General features: G+C 40.5%; 1 protein-coding gene across 1 annotated transcript; it reads left to right on the plus strand.

Annotated features, from left to right (window-relative positions):
• The first annotated feature begins 19861 nt into the window (after positions 1-19861).
• LOC112202433 (histone H4) lies at positions 19862-20685 on the plus strand. Its single transcript, XM_024343450.2, has 2 exons — positions 19862-20008; positions 20118-20685. The coding sequence occupies exon 2, from the start codon at positions 20135-20137 to the stop codon at positions 20444-20446; it is 312 nt and encodes a 103-aa protein (XP_024199218.1). The 5' UTR covers positions 19862-20008; positions 20118-20134; the 3' UTR covers positions 20447-20685.
• The last annotated feature ends 74 nt before the right edge of the window (positions 20686-20759 follow it).

Genomic DNA, 20759 nt, shown 5'->3' on the forward strand with positions numbered 1-20759 from the left:
AAGTTACTTTATATAATTTATAAATACATTTAAACTATTTAATCTACATTTAAAAAATAATATTAATTCAAAACTAATTAAAATATAGAGCACTGATGCAGACGTATTTCTAAAGTGGCTAGCTAAAACGACTTTTTAGCTACTTTGGCTAAAATTTGACATAAAAATAGCTAGCATTGCTAAACATGCTCTTACCAACACTACAATAAGAATGGAAAATTAATTCCAAAATTTAATTTCCAGAATGTTCCAAACACTCACATGGAAATACCAAAACATATTTCATTCTATATCGGTCTAGAAATTCTTTTCCTATTTTGACATTCCTGCTAACCAAACAAGGCCATATAGTGAATACACTAAGAATTACTATTACATTATGCAAATGCAATTATAATCGTATCCGCTATTGAGATATTTTATTAAATTACATGCAGTTAAAAATTGAACAAAAGTGGCTAGATACGATTTCTTCGATCATATTGAATTTGTGAAGGCATATCATTATTGACCACTTGACCATTCCTCTTTTTATTCTATTGCTTGACTTAAGCATAGACTCCTAATTCATAAATTGTAAATCATAGCGAGATTCTCCTTAACCTTGAAAATAATTATGATCATATCCACTATTGAGATACTTTTCCAATTATAACCGTATCCGTTATTGAGATATTTTATCAAATCGCTTTTAAGAATTGGAAAAAAGTGGTTCAATACAATTTCTTCATATTTAATTTTTGAATGCGTATTTTTATTTTTCAAAAGAGGTCAGCCCATTATATAGATTCAGCAAGCAGTACAAAAACGAAACACCCCTAAGGGGTCAACAGAAAGAATCGTTCATCAGAGTACCCTGAGACTCCTATTCTACACAAGAACAAGAACCCAATACCCCCATTATACCCACCTTTTAGACAGTTGTAGCGCTTTTATTGCAAACAAAGACTAGTAGCTTTCGAAGCAGGATAAAAAAAACCCTCAGAAACTAAGATCTTTGTGACCTAACAAAATTGAAATGTGCCCCGGAAGAGGGACCGTAGCCTCTTCTTCCATTTCGCCTATCTTGTCCCCTCCATCAACTTTAGGAGAAGTAGTCTCCGTAGGCAAACAATCTGCATACTCACCTTGGGAATCAATATGGCTCTTCCATTTGCGTTGTCTCCTCTCTTGTAACTCCGGCTCCAAAACCCTAGCAGCCTTATGTTTATTCTTACTCCCACGAGGGCGTCCCAATTTCTTCTTCCTTGGAGAAATGATAATCTTGCCATTTTTATGCTGCAACATTAGAGTCATGTTCTCATCCACCTTAAGAGCAAGATGAGCCGGTGACAACAGACGCTTACCTACCGTAATCAGATCAATACTCGCTCTTCGTTTTGTCCCCACTCGAGCCAAACAAGATGATCCCACATCCGACTCCGGGTTCAGAATTACTTTCTTCACCTTAGTGAAACCCGACATTGGCACCACTTTGGTCAAAGAGTAGTCCGGAACCAAAGTCTTCCAATTCTTGATCCATTCTACATCCCCATAATCTATCATATCGTGCGACGTACCAATAACATCTTCACCCTGTTTAGGTCTAGACGACCTATCCTCTCCCAATGACACATGGGCTACCACCCCTCCAAGAATCCTGGAACCCGGCCCATCAACACCAGAGTCCACTTGCTGCAGCACCATCTCCATTCCCACTCCAGATACATCAAAAGGCAGCTGATGTTCTTTTGTTGGATTACTAGCATCTCTCGGAGACATATCACCCATAGCCAACGACAATCCTGCCATAGCTGCTGCCGGCGGCCCTTGCTGAAACTCCGCTTTCTCAGCCACCAGGAATCCATCGCAGCCCGATTCACTATGCTCAAATAGACCACACTCACAACAAAAGCCCTTCACTTTCTCATAAACCAGCAAGATCTCAGGTTGCACTATAGGCGAGAACTCGAAAAACATCCAGCTACGGACTGATCCATCACCAGTCGGATCCTCTGTTCCTCCTCCTTCCATCGGAGTGCCGACTGATCAAATCTAGTGACATGGCCAATCGCAGACCCTATCAGGGTTAGGGCTATTTTGTTACGAAGGGCAACTAGCAGTCCCTTCACCACCACCCAAGTCTCCAACTTCCACAGCAAGATTGTCTCCACTGAAGCAATCCCATCATAGTCTCCAACCAACAACATCGTATTCTTGTAAAACCACGGCCAGCCATGCAGAGCCCTATTGAGATCAACTTCGTGATCAAACTGAAAAAGAAAACAATCTCCGACATCCTGGACGGAGAGACCGAATTTCACACGCTAGATCGAAGTTATAGTCCCTTTGAAACCAGGGAATCGAGTCTTGTTCCCGAGTAGGCGCCCAACCATATACCAGTGAGTATCCTACAGCGCCGCCGCTCCCAGCTTGACCCATGCAGAGTCAGAGGGGTTACGAGCAGCCATAGCCCTAATCTGCACCATTGAGATCAGGGACGAGTTGTGGAGTATGGTCGAAGAAAAAAAATTCTCTGAAAACCCTAGCAGAGCATGCGGCTAGGTTAAGAAATGCAATGTTCTTGGGGAGAATTTACACCTTCTCTGGAAGATGTTTGCAATATTATGAGAATCTCGATCGTTGGGGACGATAATCCCTTGAAGATAGAGCTGGATAGGGTGCAGAAGAAGAAGCTATAGGTTCTGGAAAAGGGTGTTTATGATTCCAAAGAAGTGTTCCGTTTTTGCAATTGGGTAAGACACTTTTGGGGCTCAACGGATGGAGGCAAGTGTAAGCATGGTGCAGGTTTTGATTATGGCTGCTGGGTGGAAGCTATGTTTGCTTACTGGTTGAGCAGGTTTATTTTTACAAATTTTCCCTCTAAGAATGTGCAGCAGCGAGTCTTCCCTTGGCCATTATGCTAGCAGCTGATACTTGTTTCCCGCTTGTTCCTCTCTTCCTTAGTCACCTATACAGGAAGCTTGATCAAATTTCAAAGGATGATAAAGAAGGTGCAGGGCAGTATGGCATTGATTCTTTAGTATCTAGCTTCATTCCTTCAACTATTCGTATGGGAGAGATTCAAAGGCTTGGCCGTGGAACCTGTAACCCCTAATTCCCTTCACCAACTTAAGGGGGGCAAAAGAGATTTCAATGTAGTAGGGTTCCCATTGTGCTGCAGATGGTTCAGAAGAAAAGTCAAGAAGGGTACATTTAGACCTGCTATTTTGGATGACATCGGACAATTCAATTTCAAGGCGTATTTTACTGCTCACATCTTCCAGACATTTCCTTTCTTTTATCTAGAGGGTAACTCATTACCTTTCTTGGGTTCCGTCGAGCAGCTTCTAGCCACTAATGCGCAGTCCATAATAGCATATGGTGATTTCTTTGACCTTGCGATGGAGGTATATTCCCCTCATAGAGTTAAGAGGTAATTTGGCATCGATCAGGATGTGTCATCGCATCTATCTTACGGTGGACATCTCGGGAATTGCATCATGGATTTCACTCGGACAGATGGTATTTTTCTTGCAGTGGTATACTTTTTGATAGTCTCGGGAAAAAGGACAGTGTCGGCTCCCCTACATTAACATTCTTGAGATTTTGGGAGCTACAGCGGTGCGAGTTCAGGAGGTTTATTAAGACTGGTGGTACTAGGTTGTGCTCGAAAGTAAATAGTGAGAACAAGAGGTTGCTCCGCAGTAGCACTGTCATCGGTGTCATGTCTAGACTTAACCTTCCCTATACTGAGGTATACTCGAATGGTGTAAAGCGTGTGGTCGGTCATCTCAAGGATGGCAAAGGTAGGGATGATTCCGAGGTAGACTTGCCAGCTTCTGGAATGGAGAAGGGTAACAAGTGTGCAACAAAGGGCAAAGTCAGGGCTTTCGAGGATAGAGAAGAAAGTAAAAGGAAGGTTTGCCTCTTCAAACCTAAGGTGGCAAAGGATTGCATCCCTCTTCCAGTAGTCAAGAGTGCCTTTGGTATTAGAGTGATACAGCCGTCGAGTTTGGCTTATGAAAAAGGGAAGAAGAGGAAGGCTAATGAAAAAGGGAAGAAGATGAAAGCTATTTCTACCTCGAGACCAAGCGGAGCTACTATGCGAAAGGATACAGATGATGCCTCACCTGCCGTCCTTAGGCGGAGTTCTCGTGTCGCCAATATGAGTTTTGCTAAACGTAAACCGTCTTCTAAGGGCGCTGTTTATGTTGATCTTAGTGACGCGTCAAACGATGACTGCGAGGGTAGCCCCCTTAGTGATAATGTCAGTACACATGAGGAGAATGAGTCTAATACTTATGAGGGGAAAGACCTGCGATGACGGTAGCTAGGTATCCTTTTCTGGCACGACCTTCTTTTTTTTCTTTTTTTAGCTTTGTTGTTCTTCTTTTTTTGGCTGCATGACGTGCGATTTACTTGCTGTCTTCCTTTCCTCATAAGCAGAGTCCTTTAAAGATGAGGATGATCAGGTGAGTTGTATATGCTTGAGAATTTTGTGTAATTTTGTGTGAGGATACTTGCTTCTTTGCATGTTGCATGTTGCTACATGACCTTGGCATTTGCTTTTGGTATGGTGTCTATGCTTGAATAGTAATTTGTTGCCTTGCAGAGTAATCCAACCGCAGCTTTAATGAAAGAGGATAGCTGCGGTAATAACCAAGTATGCAACCAAACTTGGGCTTCTGTACTCTTGCATGAGTTATTATTTTTTGTTTGTGTAGAGGTTGATTTGTTGCCTCACAGGAAGCTCATGCTGCTATCTCAATGGAGAATCGCGAGCATAATGTTAGTGGAATATGTGACCAAGGCTTACTGCATGTTTTCTCTTCTTTTTTTTCTTTTTTTTTTAACATTCCCCTTGCATGTGTATTGTTAGGTAGCTGGTGCTAGTACTCTAATGAAGGAATTTGCTATAAATGTCGGTCCTTGTGCAGATAATTGTAACAAGCAGGTGTGCAAAGTCGGGAGTTGGTATAACATTATTTGGGTGTTGACTGCAGTGAGTTTCGTATTGCATTTTTTTGACATTTTGCTCATATGTGACTTGTTAGGACATTGGTATCAATGATTTGGTGAAACAATCTGCTGCAGACGGTAGTCTTTGCTAGGATGACCATAATGAGCGGGTATGTAGTGTTCTGAATTATTATTGCATGACTTGGCGCTGACTGCAGTGTGTTTTGGATACAACTTTAGCCCCTATGATTATGTGGAGTATGGTAAGAGATAGATAGAGTCCACATAATCAAGGTTTTTTTGTTGCGAGTTTTGCATATTGTGTTCATGTCGTTCTGCGCGTTTATCATGAATTTTTCACTCTTTTTTTTTTTGTATGGTGGATCAGTTTTGTTGATAGTTTGACGGACATCATTTGAGCCCCACCTCCCTAAGACAACACCGGGGGACAACTGCGCTACTGCTATAATCCCGGTCAGTAGAAGGGCTCCGCTTTGCGCTACCTCTGCTTGTTCTCTTGCTCCTAACTCAGATAAATCAGAAATGGTGTCAAAAGCTGATTTGGAGATGTGGTTTAGAAAGTTTATTGCTTGTTTTGACACTGAGGATTGCTTAAGTATCACTATTGACGATATTGCGCGCCCATTGAGCGGTTCCCAATCTTCATTTGAGGGTGGAAAAGTCCCTTCAGAGTTCGTGGCTCCAATCACTAAATTCGCTGAAAGGTACGGTGGAGGTAGCTTCTCTAGCTTGTTTGCAGATGGAAAGAGTGCCGGTCAGAAACAAAAATTAGTTGAGGAGTTTGGTTCTGTGTTGTATAGCATGGAGATTGAGGAAGTGAAAAATGAGGAGACTTTTTTAATTTGGAAGGATGCATGCCATGACATCATAGATTAGGGGCTTAAAGTTGACTTTATGCTTGATCATTTGAAGCAAGCTGGTAGAGATTTCTTTGGTTATATGCTCAGGCCCAGTGGATCAGAAAGTAGTTGCAGGGAGATCATTCAAATGGAGGAAGCTGTATCCAAGTTGAGGAAAGAGCTTTAGCACCTTCAACAACAATTAGGAAAGGCGCGAGAAAACTTATGCACTAGACTTGGCGATGACATTAGCTCAGATAGCATGTCTTGGATATTAGAGTCTTCTTGGGTTCCTCAAAGCCGTGCAACTTATGGCCTGTATTAGTTTTGCTTTGTGACTTTGGCAGCTCTTTTTTTTTTTTGTAAGACTTGGAATAGAGATTTTGTGACTTCAACTCTCACAACTTTGTATTTGTTGGATGTAAATGACTTTGCACTTGCTGCATTTTTTTTTCTTGTGCATGTACAGGAAAGTAGAATGAGAGAGATGTTCTTATTTATAAGTGCTTCTTCATTTCTTTGCTGGAAAGATTACAAACTTGTAACATCACCATGGTGGTGTGTTTACACAAAAACTCTGGAATTGAAATACTGAAGAAGCAATTCTTGTAGAAAATAAAACAACTGAAATTGCGGGACTAGCAATAGTAGAGTTTCAACCATTTGCCATTAATGGGACTTGTGGGAATTCCATCGGCAATGGAGGTAAGCACATAATAGCCGCTGCTGTGAGATTCTTTGATGATGAATGGCCCTTCCCACTGTGGTGCAAACTTTGAAGGGACAGAAACTTGCTTTCTCACCCAGTCGACTGTTCTAAGCACAAGGTCACCGTCCTTAAATGTCCTTTCTTTGACTAACCTGATGTAGGCCTGAGTAACCCTGTTGTGATATGCTGCCATCTTTTCTTCAGCTTGCTGTCTTTGTTCATCTGCTGCTTCCAAGTCTATGAGCCGCCAATCAGAGCAAGATTTCGCATCCCATTCTGTGTCATTTACTGTCAGTACTCTAGCTGTTGGGACTAGTAGTTCTACTGGAGAAATAGCTTATGATCCATACACCAGCGAGTAAGGGGAGAAACCTATAGCAGTTATAAGTGAGGTGCGGTAGGTCCATAAGGTATCTGGAAGATGGGTACTCCATCCTTGCTCATATTCGAACACCATCTTACTCAAAATTCTTAGCAATGTCTTATTCGTAGCTTTTGCCTGTCCGTTTCCCTGAGGGTAGTAAGGAGTGGACTTACAATGCTTGATCCCATATCCTTTGAGCATTTTGCTGACTTCTTGGTTCACAAAAGGGGTTCCATTGTCTGTGATAATCTTGTAGGGGATCCCATGCCTGCAAACAATGTATTCCCTTATGAAGTTAGACACTGCAAATCCTGTGGCCTTGCGAAGAGGGACAACTTCCACCCACTTTGTGAATGATTATGTTGCTGTAATGATCCAAACACATCCATTGGATGCTGGATTGATTTTGCCTACAAAGTCGAGCCCCTAAGTGTGGAAGGGCCAAGGTGTTTGCATGTCTTGAAGAGTGGTTGATGGCTTGTGAATTTGATTGGCATGTGCTTAGCATGTATGGCATTTCTTCACCTTTAGGTGGGCATCTCTTTGCATTGTTGGCCAATAATATCCAAGACTTAACAACTGGCGGTAAAGCTTTCTTCTACCTTGATGTTCACCGCATTCTCCTGCATGCATTTCTTCTAACACTTGCTGTGATTCTGTAGCTCCAAGACATCGCAGTGGTTTCCCGTTGAATCCTCTTCTGTACATCACTCTCCCATCCATAAAGTACCTCTTGATGTCCTCTTTAACTTGTATCTAAGGTTTGCATCCACCAGCAGGACTTTGTCAAGCAGGAACTCTAAATACGGGGTTCTCCAATCGTCCGCCGCTGTTACAGTAAGGACCTCCCCTTCTGAGGGTAACATAGAACATTTAGAGCATGCAGCCTATACTTCAGAAGCTTGTTCTTTCATCTTCGGTCAATAATACCCTTTTCATTCTAGCCGCCTGTATAGACTGATTACTTGCTCCAATCCACAGGTAGCTTTGTGTACTTCACTCAATCTTTGCTTGGCTTTTTTTTCACAAATGCACCTGCCTAGATCACATACTCCTTCACATTTTTCAAATTGTGTCTCTTGCTTCGGCACATTAGGCTACTTTTAATGGGTTTTCGCCAGTCATCCTCTTTAAGTAGTTCTGAAAGAGCTAATGCTTTTGTGGATGGTTTGATTTTCTGGGTAACCATGACATTTGGCTGCTCCTTTGTGAATGACAGCTTGGACCCGAGAGTAGCCAAGGCATCTGCATACCTATTAGTGGATCCGGGTATGTGTTCCAGAGTTGCTTGATCAAACACTCTGATCAATTTATGGGCTAAGGTCCTGTATGGTGCCAAGGCTGCTTCTTTTACTGTGAAGTCATCTCTCATTTGGCTAATAACCAGGTTTGAATCTTCAATAATATTTAGGGCTGGGCAGGTCAAACCGAAATACCGAACCCATCTCGAACCAATACCGAAAATAGGCGGGACGGGAGGGTATCAAAAATATGAAAATCACTATTCGGCCCGACCCGTACAGAACTAAATAAAACAGGACGAGATACGTATTAATGTTTTAAATACCGAATGGGCCCGGTCCGTACCTATTTATATATATATATATATATATTTATTTATATATTATATACATATATATACAATATCTTGTCGTTCTTATCTTCTTATGGGAATATGGGACCATCAGACTATATGCACCTCTCACTTTCGCAACTCTCTCTCTCTCTCTCTGTTTGTCATCAGGAAAAAAAAAATAACTCTCTCTCTGTTCATCCCCTCCCTCCCTCTCTGTTCACTCTCATCTCTCTCTTCCTAATCCTTTATTCAGCCTCTATTTCAAATTTATATCGGCACTCTAGACATCACCACCGCACCATCTTCAGTCTACACGGGTAGCACCACCATCATCGCACCACCCACAAGAAACGTTGCCCAGATCTGTCCCCATCAATCTGGATGATCTTTTTTAAGATTTGTGTTTGTCAAATTGTGCATGTTCAATGAGGAAAATAGAATGTGAAGAATTTGCAGGGTGGATCAAAGTTTTGTGTTTGTTTATGGGTTTAGGTTTGAATGTTAGGTAGCAGAAATTGTTTGTTGCTAGAATTTGTTTCCTTTACAAAGTTGATTTAGTGGGTTGTTGATTACTTGATTTAGTGGGTTGCACTAAATTTTGTTAATTTGTGTTTTTGTTTTGAGGCAAAAAAAAGAAAGAAAAGAATGCTTTTGATTATCTGAGGACAAAACCCAGAACTCCAGAAGTGTGGTTTGCAACTTTGCAACTTCGGTTTTTTTTTTTTTTTTTTTTTGGTTCAGTCCCGTAATGGGCCCGGGCCCGGCCCGAAACTGGTCGAGTTCGGTAACGTCGATATCAAATCTGAAAAAGCCCCTTACCGTCCCGACTTATAATTTCGGGCCCGGGATCGGGTTTACCCCAAATCTAGCTCGTCTCGGCCCATGCCCAGCCCTAATAATATTGATATTCCTCACACCCATTTCCACTGTGGTAGACATGCCAATAATAAAAGCTTCATATTCAGCTGTATTATTGGTGCATGGAAAACTTAGCTTGAATGACAAAGCTTTAGTATTGCCTACAGAGTTTATTAACACAACTCCACCTCCACCTCCATTATTCATGGCCGACCCATCAAAGAAGAGAGTCCAAGGTTGATGGTCCTCTGTTTCTTCATCTGTGAGCATTCCTACCATTTTTGGTAATTCCACAAGAATGTCTTGCATGAGTGGAATTTCTTCACTTCCAGGGAATAAAGCAAGCATGTCGACTACTGCTTGCCCCTTAATGGAGCGGGGCGTTACGCATTCAATATCAAACTCTGCCAGTTGTAGCAACCACCTAGCCAATCGGCTAGATAAGATTGGTTTTGTGAGTAGGTACCTTACTAGATCAGTCTTCACCATGAGATGGAGCTTGTGAGCTAGAAAGTAGTGGCGCAATCTTTGTGCTGCGTAGATAAGCGCAAGGCAAATCCTTTCAGTCTTAGGATAGAGTGCTTCAACTTCTCCCAACAAGCGACTCACATAGTACACAACGTATTCTTCTCCATTTTCATCATCTTGGGCTAGTAAAGCCCCCTCTGCAGTGTCAGTTGCATCTAGGTATAGCTTGAGAGGGACACCAGTGATTGGTGCCTTCATAATTGGCAGCTTGGTGACAAGTTCTTGCACCTTTTCATAAGCCTTTTTGCATTCTTCACTCCGCACAAACTTGATACCTTTCTTGAGGAAAAGAGTGAAGACTTTTATCACCTCAGCTAGGCCTGGAATGAAGCTCCTAATGTATGATAGCCTGCCCAGAAAGCTTTTTAATTCTTTCTGGTTCGATGGTGGCGGAGTGGAGGCTATGGTTTTTGCTTTGTCCGGATCGACGTCTATTCCTCTGCTATACACCACAAAGCCAAAAAAATTCCCAATTGATACTCCAAATGAACACTTCCTAAGATTCATCTTGATATTATATAGCCTGCATCTCTTTAGCACTTTTCTCAATATACCCCAGTGTTCTTCTCTTGTTTTGGACTTCACCACTAGATCATCAACTTCCTTTCCCATCATGTCGTGGAAAACAACGGTCACGGCTCGTTGATATGTTGCGCTAGAGTTCTTTAAACAGAATGGCATGACCGTATAATGGAATTTCCATAAGGGGTACGGAATGCGGTCTTCTCTGCATCTCTAGTGGCCATCTTGATCTGGTTATAACCACTAAAGCCATCTATAAAGGATAGCATGCCTTGACCTTAAGTTGAGTCGATGTGCATGTCCATATTTGGTAATGGAAATTCATCCTTCGGACAAGCTCTGTTCAAATCTCTATAATTGATACAAATTCTGACCTGACCATTTTTCTTTCTTACCGGAACAACATTCGCAAGCAATGTGGGGTGCTTGATGGGCTTGATGAAACCACAAGCTAGAAGCTTCTCGATTTCTTGCTTGATTTGTACTTCATCGTTTGGATGGTAATTTCTTCTTGCTTGCACCACTGGTTTAGTTTCTGGTTCCATATTTAACGTATGGCATACGAGATTCGGATCCAAACTAGGCATCTCATCATAATTCCAAACAAATACATCCTTGAATTCTTTGAGTAATGCCACAAGATGCTCACTTTCTTGAGGTGACAGGTTCTTGGTGATGAGTATAGGCTTTTGTATTGCAGGGTCGTCACTCAGGTTCACAGCTTCCACTTCTTCAGCCACTGCGGTGGACCCATCTTGCATGCATTTCGGTGCCGGCAAAGCTTCTTGAAGGGTAGGAGATTTAGGTGTCATGGATATCCCTTCGTCTATGCTGCATACATTCTCCATGACACCTTTCTATATAGGGCCTTCCTGCAGGTCGCAGCCAGGCCCCGTAACCAATCATAAGCGGTAGATGGTGCACCCATTGGGCAACACAACTTTGGAACATCATGGTGGAGCTTGAGCACAAGCATTTGCTTCCCTTCCTTGACTTATCACCGCAAAAAGATCTCCATCACTTATATCTCTAATATCAGGCCAGGATAGCAAAGGCATGCCTGAAACTTTAGAAGGAACATATCCCCCATCAGTTGTGAACTCATTATAGTACTCAGCCTCAATAAAGTGAGCCTCACTCTGATGGAACGACAACTGATTCCCTGGTATTCTGATAGGGTTGAGGCCGATTCTCCCTTTGACACATTGGTGATAGGTGGATGGTATCAGCCTGTGCTTGTTGAGCCATGGTTGTCCTAGCAAAGCATGGTAGCTTGTATCCACATTCAAGACTTTAAATTTGGTCCAGGACCGAATTAGTCCTACTTTAAGATCCAGCTGTATGTAGCCTATAGACGTCTCATCTGCCTCTGCAAAACCAAATATCTTCATCTCTGTTTTCACAATTCTTGATTGTGGGATGCTTGCGGCTTTAAGGACATAGAGTGGTATGATATTGAGCGAAGACCCTGTGTCAACAAGCGCGCACCCTTCTCACAAACACATCATTGATCTGAGCCTCTCAGTAAAGAGGTCTCCTATGGTCTGGATATGATACCTCCATGTCTGATTCGGTGAAGATTATGGCATTGTCATTCTCTAGTACAGATATTGTTCTCCTTATTTCCGCAGCAAAGCATTACGGTCCATATTCTTCAGAGATGCGCATCAGGGCTTCAGCAGCAGCCTTCCTGGCTTGCGGACCATACTCCAACTGATCAAAAAGATATTTGAACCTAGGATTTTGTTGGAGTGTCTACGTGGCAGTGAGCTAGTGATTTTTTTCAAGATAACGCTCCATTACATCATCAACTTCAGTTACATAACATGCCTGACTTGTCTCACAGCGGAAATAAGCCATGGTTGCTGTATTGTAATGATATGTCTGATTTGCATCCCTGCCTTGATCAGCATGATCGGCTGTAGCCCCTAAGTACTGGTTTCCAAATGTTGGGAAACTCACACTCCTATCGCATTCATCCAAGTGAGGCTATGGGGTATTGTAACCTTAAGGGTTAGAGTACCTGCTCCAAGAAGATTGGTCAAAGGTTTGTGAACCTTGGTACTGGCATATTGCATTTTGCATCATATCTTCCTCCTTGCGATCATTGGCTGCGGTGATCACAGTGCATGTCTCTTTTCCTTTTCGTCTTGGTAGTGGGTCTTCATCAATTCTTTGTGGACTGGTAGATAATTCAAGTGTCCCGTCATTTATCTTTTCATGGAGGATTCTTCGCAGAACTTGGCAAGCTGGACTCAGATGTCTAGCGAATTGATGGTAACGGCAGTAGCAAGGATCACTTTTTTCTTCCTTTGTCGGAGGCTTTTGTGGTCGTGGTAACTTGATGACATTGTCAGCAAACATGGAATCTAGTATGGCATGGAATTTTTCATTTCCGCAAGGATTGGCTGGATAGGTTTCTCGCTTTCTTTTATAAGAAGACTTATCTTCGATTACGAGGGTTTGGTGTGCATCCTTTTTGTCAGACCGCCAGCTCTTCTACGCCTTTACAGACATGCTCGTCTTCTTTGCTGCATCCATCAGTCCAGAAAATTGGCCAATACCAACATTCTCCAGATAGACTCTGTATTCTGGTAGCATGTTGCTGACACAAATTTCTACCAGAGATTGCTCTCCTTTTTCATCATAGCAATCAAGGGCCAAGTCGAGAAACGTGCGAACAAAGTCAACAAGGTTCTCGCTTGTCCTTTGACAAGTGTAGTTGAGTTTAGTAATGGTAACTCTTTCTTCATGCTCGAAATACTTCTTGCAGAATTTACTTGCCAACTCTTCCCAAGTTCGAACAGAGCCTGGAGCAAGTGTAGTGTACCATGTATAGGCATGATCAATGAGTGTTTTTGAGAACTCACGAAGCCTGAGATTATGGTCCCCTGCATGAGGTCCAAGTGCGTCGATGAAACTACTAATGTGCTCTTTGGGGCTTCCCTTTCTCCCATCAAAGAGGACAAAAGTTGGTGTTTCGTACCCCTTGGGGTAAGGCAAGGAAGTTAAGCTTGATGGATAAGGGGGTTGAGGGACATACTTCTAATCCTCATTTGTGCGCTGTAACTCCCTTTCTAGCATGGCAACTACATCCTCCTGTGTAACAAAAGACGGTCCTTTCTACTCGGACCCTTTGGCCGCTGACTCTTCTTGCGAAACTTTCTCCCTTGTGTCATTTTGCTAAGTGACCGGTTTCGATGCAGGGACTGGGTTCTTCAATTCTTTCACTGCTTATATGAGTCCTTTCTGTGTGTCTCCAAACTTGGTTAGAACACAAACAAGGTCCAACATGGTTAGTTCTTTCGTCGCCTCTTCTTGTTCTTCTTGCTGCTGCCCTTCGTGTTCTTGCTGGGATTGGGGTCTTGCAGCAGACTCACTGACCGCTTCTTGAGAACGTGTGCTCTTGTTTTTCCTGCTTGTGTGGGATAGAGCCATGATCTGAATCACAACCTAATCCCTAGCAGAGTGGCCAAAATGTGAGGGTTCTTTTGAATTAAGCAAGACTAGGCCAAAATTAACTCAATAACTTGATGTTAATGAGAGAATTTTGTGCATGATTCAGATATTGAGTGAGGCTTGACAACGTGAGGACGGTGTGGGAGCTAGAAACACACTGCGGTGAGAGGATATAGGGATTTTTGAATTCGGGTTTCTGGAAGATGAGTTTGAAGGGGGGTTTTGGGAGAAAAAGAGCTAAGAGCTGGGTTTTGTGCTTAGAAGCTTGGAAGCGTGAAGGGTTGGAGGCTTTTTAATGTTTCTAAGCTTTCTGGGTTGTTGCTCGATGATGATTTCAGTTCCAAATCTCTCCTTTTATAGGCTCAATTGGAGGGATGTTATGGTGGCTCAGAGCCTTTAGTTTTCTGGGTAAAATACTTCTCCTTCAACTCGTACAGGATTTCTGCCTTAAAATCTAGGAAATGAGGGCTTACTTGAGAGATGAAATCTTGGGAAAAGGAGAAGATCATTGTAGTCATGGATAGCTGTTGCAGCAGAAACAGCTGTGGTGGCACAAAACCAGGAACGAGGTTGACGGGGAAGTTTGGGAGTTGTGAGCTCATCGTTTAAGGGGGAAGGGGATATCCATCTACCAGTCGGAAAGTTTCCTCGCCAATTGACAGGATGGATCGATATTTCTCCTGGATTTTTGGGTTGAGTAGTGTATTTAGCAGCTGCGAGGAAAGGAAACGAGGCTAGAAGAAAGATAGGGAAGGCCAGGACTATCTTATTTCCTTTGGGTTTGGGCTTTTCTTTGGGCTTTGAGTTTTGAGGGAAACAGGTTGGCCTAAATCTCATATTCACCAATTCGCTATTGATTTAAGTTACCAGGCTTAGATCTCGGGCCCAAGAAGGAGACCACCGATGACTCTAAATCGATAGACGAGAGTTATGTGTTCCCGTAACCTTCCACACCATACCCACTTCTGCAAGCCCTAAAGATGCGTGGATGTGGCTTGGGTCCACATTTAGGGTGCGTTTGCTTGGTGGGTTAAAGTCGAGGGATGGATATAAAATTCTATAATTGTACAGAATTTTATCCAAATTGCGTGTTTATGCTAGTTTCTATTGTGACGACATATTAATTCGTCGTGTGATTTTTTGAGTATCAATAACCATTGAGATTGGACGATTTTGAGTGATAAATAACTGACTTCACATATAGACGGTTGAGATTGCATGTTTGTTGTATATGGACTTGCATCGCCGTGTATACAAGAATTTTCGTGGGTACCATTATTATGCCTGATAAGTCAAATCCCATGGACATAATTGATAAAACCAGTTTTAAACAAAAGGAGGAAAACACCTATAGACATTCAACTTTGCTATATCTTTTATCTTCCAAGGGTGCGCCAACTTATAGAGTTTTCGACACTTAAGTGTACAGTGCTCTTTAGGCCAACTGCTTTAAGATAAAAGGCAATTAGCCATTTAGGCTATGGTAGTTGTTCATGCATTGCATCTCTAAGAGCTTCTTGGGCCATTAAGTAACAAAAGCAACGTTTAGCATACAAAGTTGGAAATTCTATGGTCCCATGAACTGCATACCAAAACCAAGAAAGGACTTAAGACGTCCACCTAGAAGTAAGGTGATAAAGTAGTAATCAATCCTTTCTTGACAACTTACACTAGATAGATAGTATAACCTGTCTAAACCATTGTGTAACTATATAAGCTGTCACATACCAAAACTATTATCTAATCCTATATACTATCTATATGTCATATATATATATATATATATATATATAAAGTAGTAATCAAACAGTCTGTGAGACCAGCTAGCAATATAGAGGGGGTTATCTTTTTAATTGTAGGAGGTTAGGCCATCTCGATCCAGTACGAGGACAAAATTGGGCATTTTAGCCTCTTTTATTTTCCCATCAACAAGTGCACTCCATTGTGGAAATAGCTATTAAAGACTGTTTCATTGTCTTCCAAGCTACTACTTCACTTGCAAGCATGTATACATAACCATAAGTGGAATTCATAGATGTAGTATAATTTCCTGCAAAATCAAAATATGTAAATCCAACTAGTTCAAGCATTTTCACATGTTTATACGCAAGCATGTTGCTAAAAGGTTGTTTGTAGATACCTTAATACCTTCTTAATAGCTATCTAATGCTCATGCCCAAGGTTTGACTAAAATTTGGACAACATTCCAACTGCAAAAGACAAGACTGGTCTGGTACAAACTTGTGTATACATCAAACTACCTACTAATCTAGCATATGGTATTGTTTCCATTTTAGTTTTCTCAACATTGGTTTGGAGACATAGATGTTTTGTCAACATATCCCCTTTAGACATTGGAACCTCACCATTAGCACACGTTTCCATTCCAAATCTTCATAGATAATATGTTTTTTACTTCATACTTTCATAGAGAAATATGAAATTTTAATTTTATTTGCAATCTAGTATGGGGGATACATACACGAGGAAGACGCGATAAGCATTTATCTCTATATGAGTTTGAATAACTTTCTTTGAGTTTTGACTCAATAGACATAGGAACTCAATATAATGACTTGTTGGGTGACGTTTTTGTTTTTTAACTTTTGTTAATTGCATAAATATGTTCTCTGTTATAATAGCCAAAAAGACGAGGTTACATTGAGTTCCTATAATAAAGTTAACCTTTGTTCTTTGTTATATGTTAATGTAACCTCTAATAGGTTTATTATAGGTTACATTGTAAATAGGTTTAGTATAGGTTACATTAACAAAGGTTCTCTTTAAATGTTCTCTGTTCTTTGTTCTTCGAGTCTTGGCTCCACATATCACAATTCTATTATAAACGTACAATTTTAGAGATATTACATTGTAAATAGGTTTATTATAGGTTAGTTTGGACTATGTAAAAGTTTTATTTAAAAATATCATTTTATAAATGCAATTAATGTGATTTGTTTATTTTTAACCGAAATTTCCACCGAAATCGAAACTTTCTCTGAAATTTAAATCTGTAGGCAAAAGTGAGACAAGGTAGTTAGTTTAGTTATAATAATTCTCCTAAATTAGGATTCACTCTTATAAACTTCTTAGAAAATGACAAAATTTTAGGATACCTAAAAAAAAATATAGAATATCGACTGTAGAATGAAAATTGTTTTCACGTCTTTTTTTGAAATATATGTTACGATTATATGTAATCTATAATCTTAGTTCATAGATTTTGAAGAATTTGTTCATCCCTATAAAGCAAGTTTTTAAAATATTTTAGATGTCGAGCCTAGTAGCAAAATACGGCGTTAAACTGATTGATTGAATGTAAGAGGTATAAATTATCCTTTTGAAAGCAAGTGTGTTGTTTGATTTACATTTTTAATTAAGCATTGGTATTTCTTAGCTTGTTATTTCGTTTACATTTTAATTTGCGCATTCTTATTTCTGAGCTTTTTTATTGAGTAATTTCAGTTAGTATTTTAAAAGTAATTTTGATAGTGTTATTCTCCGTACGATGAAATTAGAGAAATATTAATATAAATCTCGGTTGTCTCAGAGTTATAAGAAGATAAAATAGGTAAAGAATTCTCCATTTGAGTTATGTGAGAAAGTTTCACAGTTGAATGATGTTGAGAAGTAGTGGAAGAGAGAGAGAACGTGATGAAAAAAGAAAATTAAGCATCTTCACTATGATATTTTTGCATATAACCCAAAATCAAATGATAATATTAAGTGAATCATATCTTTACATCACACTTTATAAGGAAAACCACATTGTTTTATCACTTTGATAAGGTTTATATCAGATTTGCTCACTTAAGGGACAATTTTAAGGGATTGTGAGGGATAAGTGCATCTCAACCACATGTATTAAATATAAAAGCAAAAATTATAACAACTTAAAACTGTGCATTTATTTTAAGCCATCAGATTTACTTGTCCTTTACAGTCCCTTAAAAACTGTCCCTTAGGTAAGCAGGCCTTAGGTTTATATATCACATGAGGCGGGCCATGAGCTGTCACATAAGGTGAATAAGTGGGTGCAAAACAGTGAAAATCAAAAGTAATTGAGAGAATGGTACTAACAATTGCTATTATTTACTAAGGCGATATTACTCTTTTCATCTTACCTTTTTTTATTTTTATTATTATTGCACTCGGGTTAACCGTAACCTCTTTTTGGGAGGTAATAGTGATGCACTTAGTTATATGCAGGCTTTACATCCGTAGACTACCATAGTAGCAGAATGGCTACATTGTGTGAACATAGTTAGGCCACCCTCAACATGCCTTGATTCAACAAGAAATTTTACAACAATTTGATCATCATCCTCCCCCTTTTTTTTTTTTTTTTTTCTCTAACACACAAAATTATGAGACATTTATTCCAGAAGAGAGAGTACAAAATACCTGAAAGGCCTAGCACAATGCATCATAGAGGTTGGACGGTATTTTGAGACCAAAGCATAATTATCCCATCTATCTTCTTTTATTGAGATCGTGACATGCTATTTTAGAGCATCTCCAATGGAGTAGTTAAACGCTTGTGTCAAATTCAAATTTGAAAGCTGATGTGTCAATTGTCATTTTTGACAAATTTCTACTCCAGTGGATAGGTTAAATTTAAATATTATTATATTATTTTTTAAGAATATTTCATAACAAAAATAAACCATTTTTTCTCTACTTCTCCCACTTCTTCTTCTCTGTTCTTCTTGTTGCCGCACAACTCCACTGCATCTCTCTCTGGTAAGTGGTAATACACTAGTTTTGACAAAACACCAATTCCTTCTTCTTCCACATGTTTCGAACCCCAATTTCCAGATATGCCACACTTCTCATAAACTCAAATCCCAATAAATCCTTATTCACAAACCCAATTCCCATAATCACAAAAAAAGCTCAATTCTTTGGTGCCAAACAGCAAATCCTACCTGCAACCATACCAGCCACCATCTTCAAATCCCGCCACCACTGAGACAAACATCTATCATGAAAGGTTTTTCATGAATTAATTTGGTCTGGGTAGGATGAAAGAGAGAGAGTTTTAGTATGTTATTTTCTTATGATTTTATTAGAACTCTAGTTGAAATCGAACTCATCCATGGTGAAGAGCTACTCGTGGTGAGGTTGAGGACATAGAGATTTTGGTCTATTCATGGTGAGAAGGAGCTATTCATGGTGAGGAGATCTGGGTAGGAATCTGATGGGTTTGGTCTGGGAAGAACGATAGAGAATTAGAGAGGAGAAGAAAAGAGAGAGAAGGAAAGAGAGAGAGGGAGAGAGAAACAATAAAAAATTAAAAGACAGATGACTATGGCTCTGTCAAATTTGACAGACTTGGTCGAAATGTCAATTACACATCAGATATGACTTAAGGGTTGGAGAGGGTTTACATGTCTTTTATTACCGTTCAAGCACTCCACGTGGATTTAACCAATCCATTGGAGATGCTCTTAGCGATCATATTTATTCCATTCATCTCATGAACAAGTAATTGTTGGTATTTTCCCTCGCCTTCAACTAATTGATTATGAAGTGGCAACAAATGACTAGACTTGATACACTCGTAGCAAAAAAATGTTCTTATCACTTAAATTGAGCCTCAATGTTAATCTCGTCACAATTAAATCTTTATATAGCTTTAATAAGCTAAAAGTTAAAATATTTATAATTCAACCACTTTTATTCCAAACTAACTAGTTGGTAATTCTTAACTTTAGCTCCAAAAAAATTACTTGGGAAATGATGGTAATTGATTAAGGAAAAATCATTAATGAAAAAGTTCCATTTCTTTTGAGAAAAAAGAATGAGAAAAGTATATATTTGGTTGTGGGCTTCTGCTAATTGGGATTTGGGTTCAGGTAACGACTCCCGGCTACTTTCCAAACAGCGCCAATTTGCCCCCCGCACTTTTTTCACTCCAAAAATCAAACCAAAAGAAACACAAAAACAAAGGAAAACCCACCACTCGCTCATCCACGTCACCGATCCGCACCACTCCCTTCCTCCACCTGAACCGTCAGATCAAACCCATCCACGGTCCACAACCCTCCTCTCAACCATCACACAGATCGACCCCCATTTCCCAAACCCACACCTCCTCCCATAAATACCCCCGATAATTCCAATCACTCCCATCCATCCGCAAAAGCAACCAATCTCTCTCTCTCACTCTCAAGCAAATCCAATTTCTGGTTCGCTCTCTTTCTCTATCCCCAATTTAATTTCAATTAGGGTTTCGTACTTTCAAATTCCACATCGATTTCGTCTCTCTAACTCTTCGATTTCGTGTTTTGATTTCAGATTTGAGCTGAGCAACGATGTCCGGCCGCGGCAAGGGAGGCAAGGGTTTGGGTAAGGGAGGAGCTAAGCGTCACAGGAAGGTCCTCCGCGATAACATCCAGGGCATCACCAAGCCCGCCATTCGCCGTCTGGCTCGCCGTGGCGGCGTCAAGCGTATCTCCGGCCTGATCTACGAGGAGACACGTGGCGTGCTCAAGATCTTTCTCGAGAACGTCATCCGTGACGCCGTCACTTACACTGAGCACGCTCGGAGGAAGACCGTCACCGCCATGGATGTGGTGTATGCGCTCAAGAGGCAAGGAAGGACTCTTTACGGGTTCGGGGGTTAGGGTTTCTGGGGATCAAAGTCTTGCCGTCAAGAATAGATTAAGCAGTGGTGTTGGTTGGTAATGGAAGAAGTAGTGGGTATTAGGGTTTAGGTTTCTATGGTCTTCTATTTTGTAATTAGTAGTCTGGTTTAGGCTTCTGGGAATCTGAATGGGTTTCTCCTGGTTTGTAATTTGCAATTCCTTCTCTGAATTGCGGTTTCTGAAGAAATTGAAAAGCCTGTTCCTTTTGTTATCTATAATCTTTGTATTTCCATCTTTAATGTCTTCAATATTTCTAATTTCAATTAAATTTGTCTCATCCAATTTGTAATTT

Source organism: Rosa chinensis, chromosome 5, assembly GCF_002994745.2.
Source record: "Rosa chinensis cultivar Old Blush chromosome 5, RchiOBHm-V2, whole genome shotgun sequence".
Lineage (NCBI taxonomy): Eukaryota > Viridiplantae > Streptophyta > Magnoliopsida > Rosales > Rosaceae > Rosa > Rosa chinensis.

Excerpts from the sequence above, each read along its gene's own strand:
- LOC112202433 (XM_024343450.2), top strand. The coding sequence starts at position 20,135 with ATGTCCGGCCGCGGCAAGGGAGGCAAGGGTTTGGGTAAGGGAGGAGCT.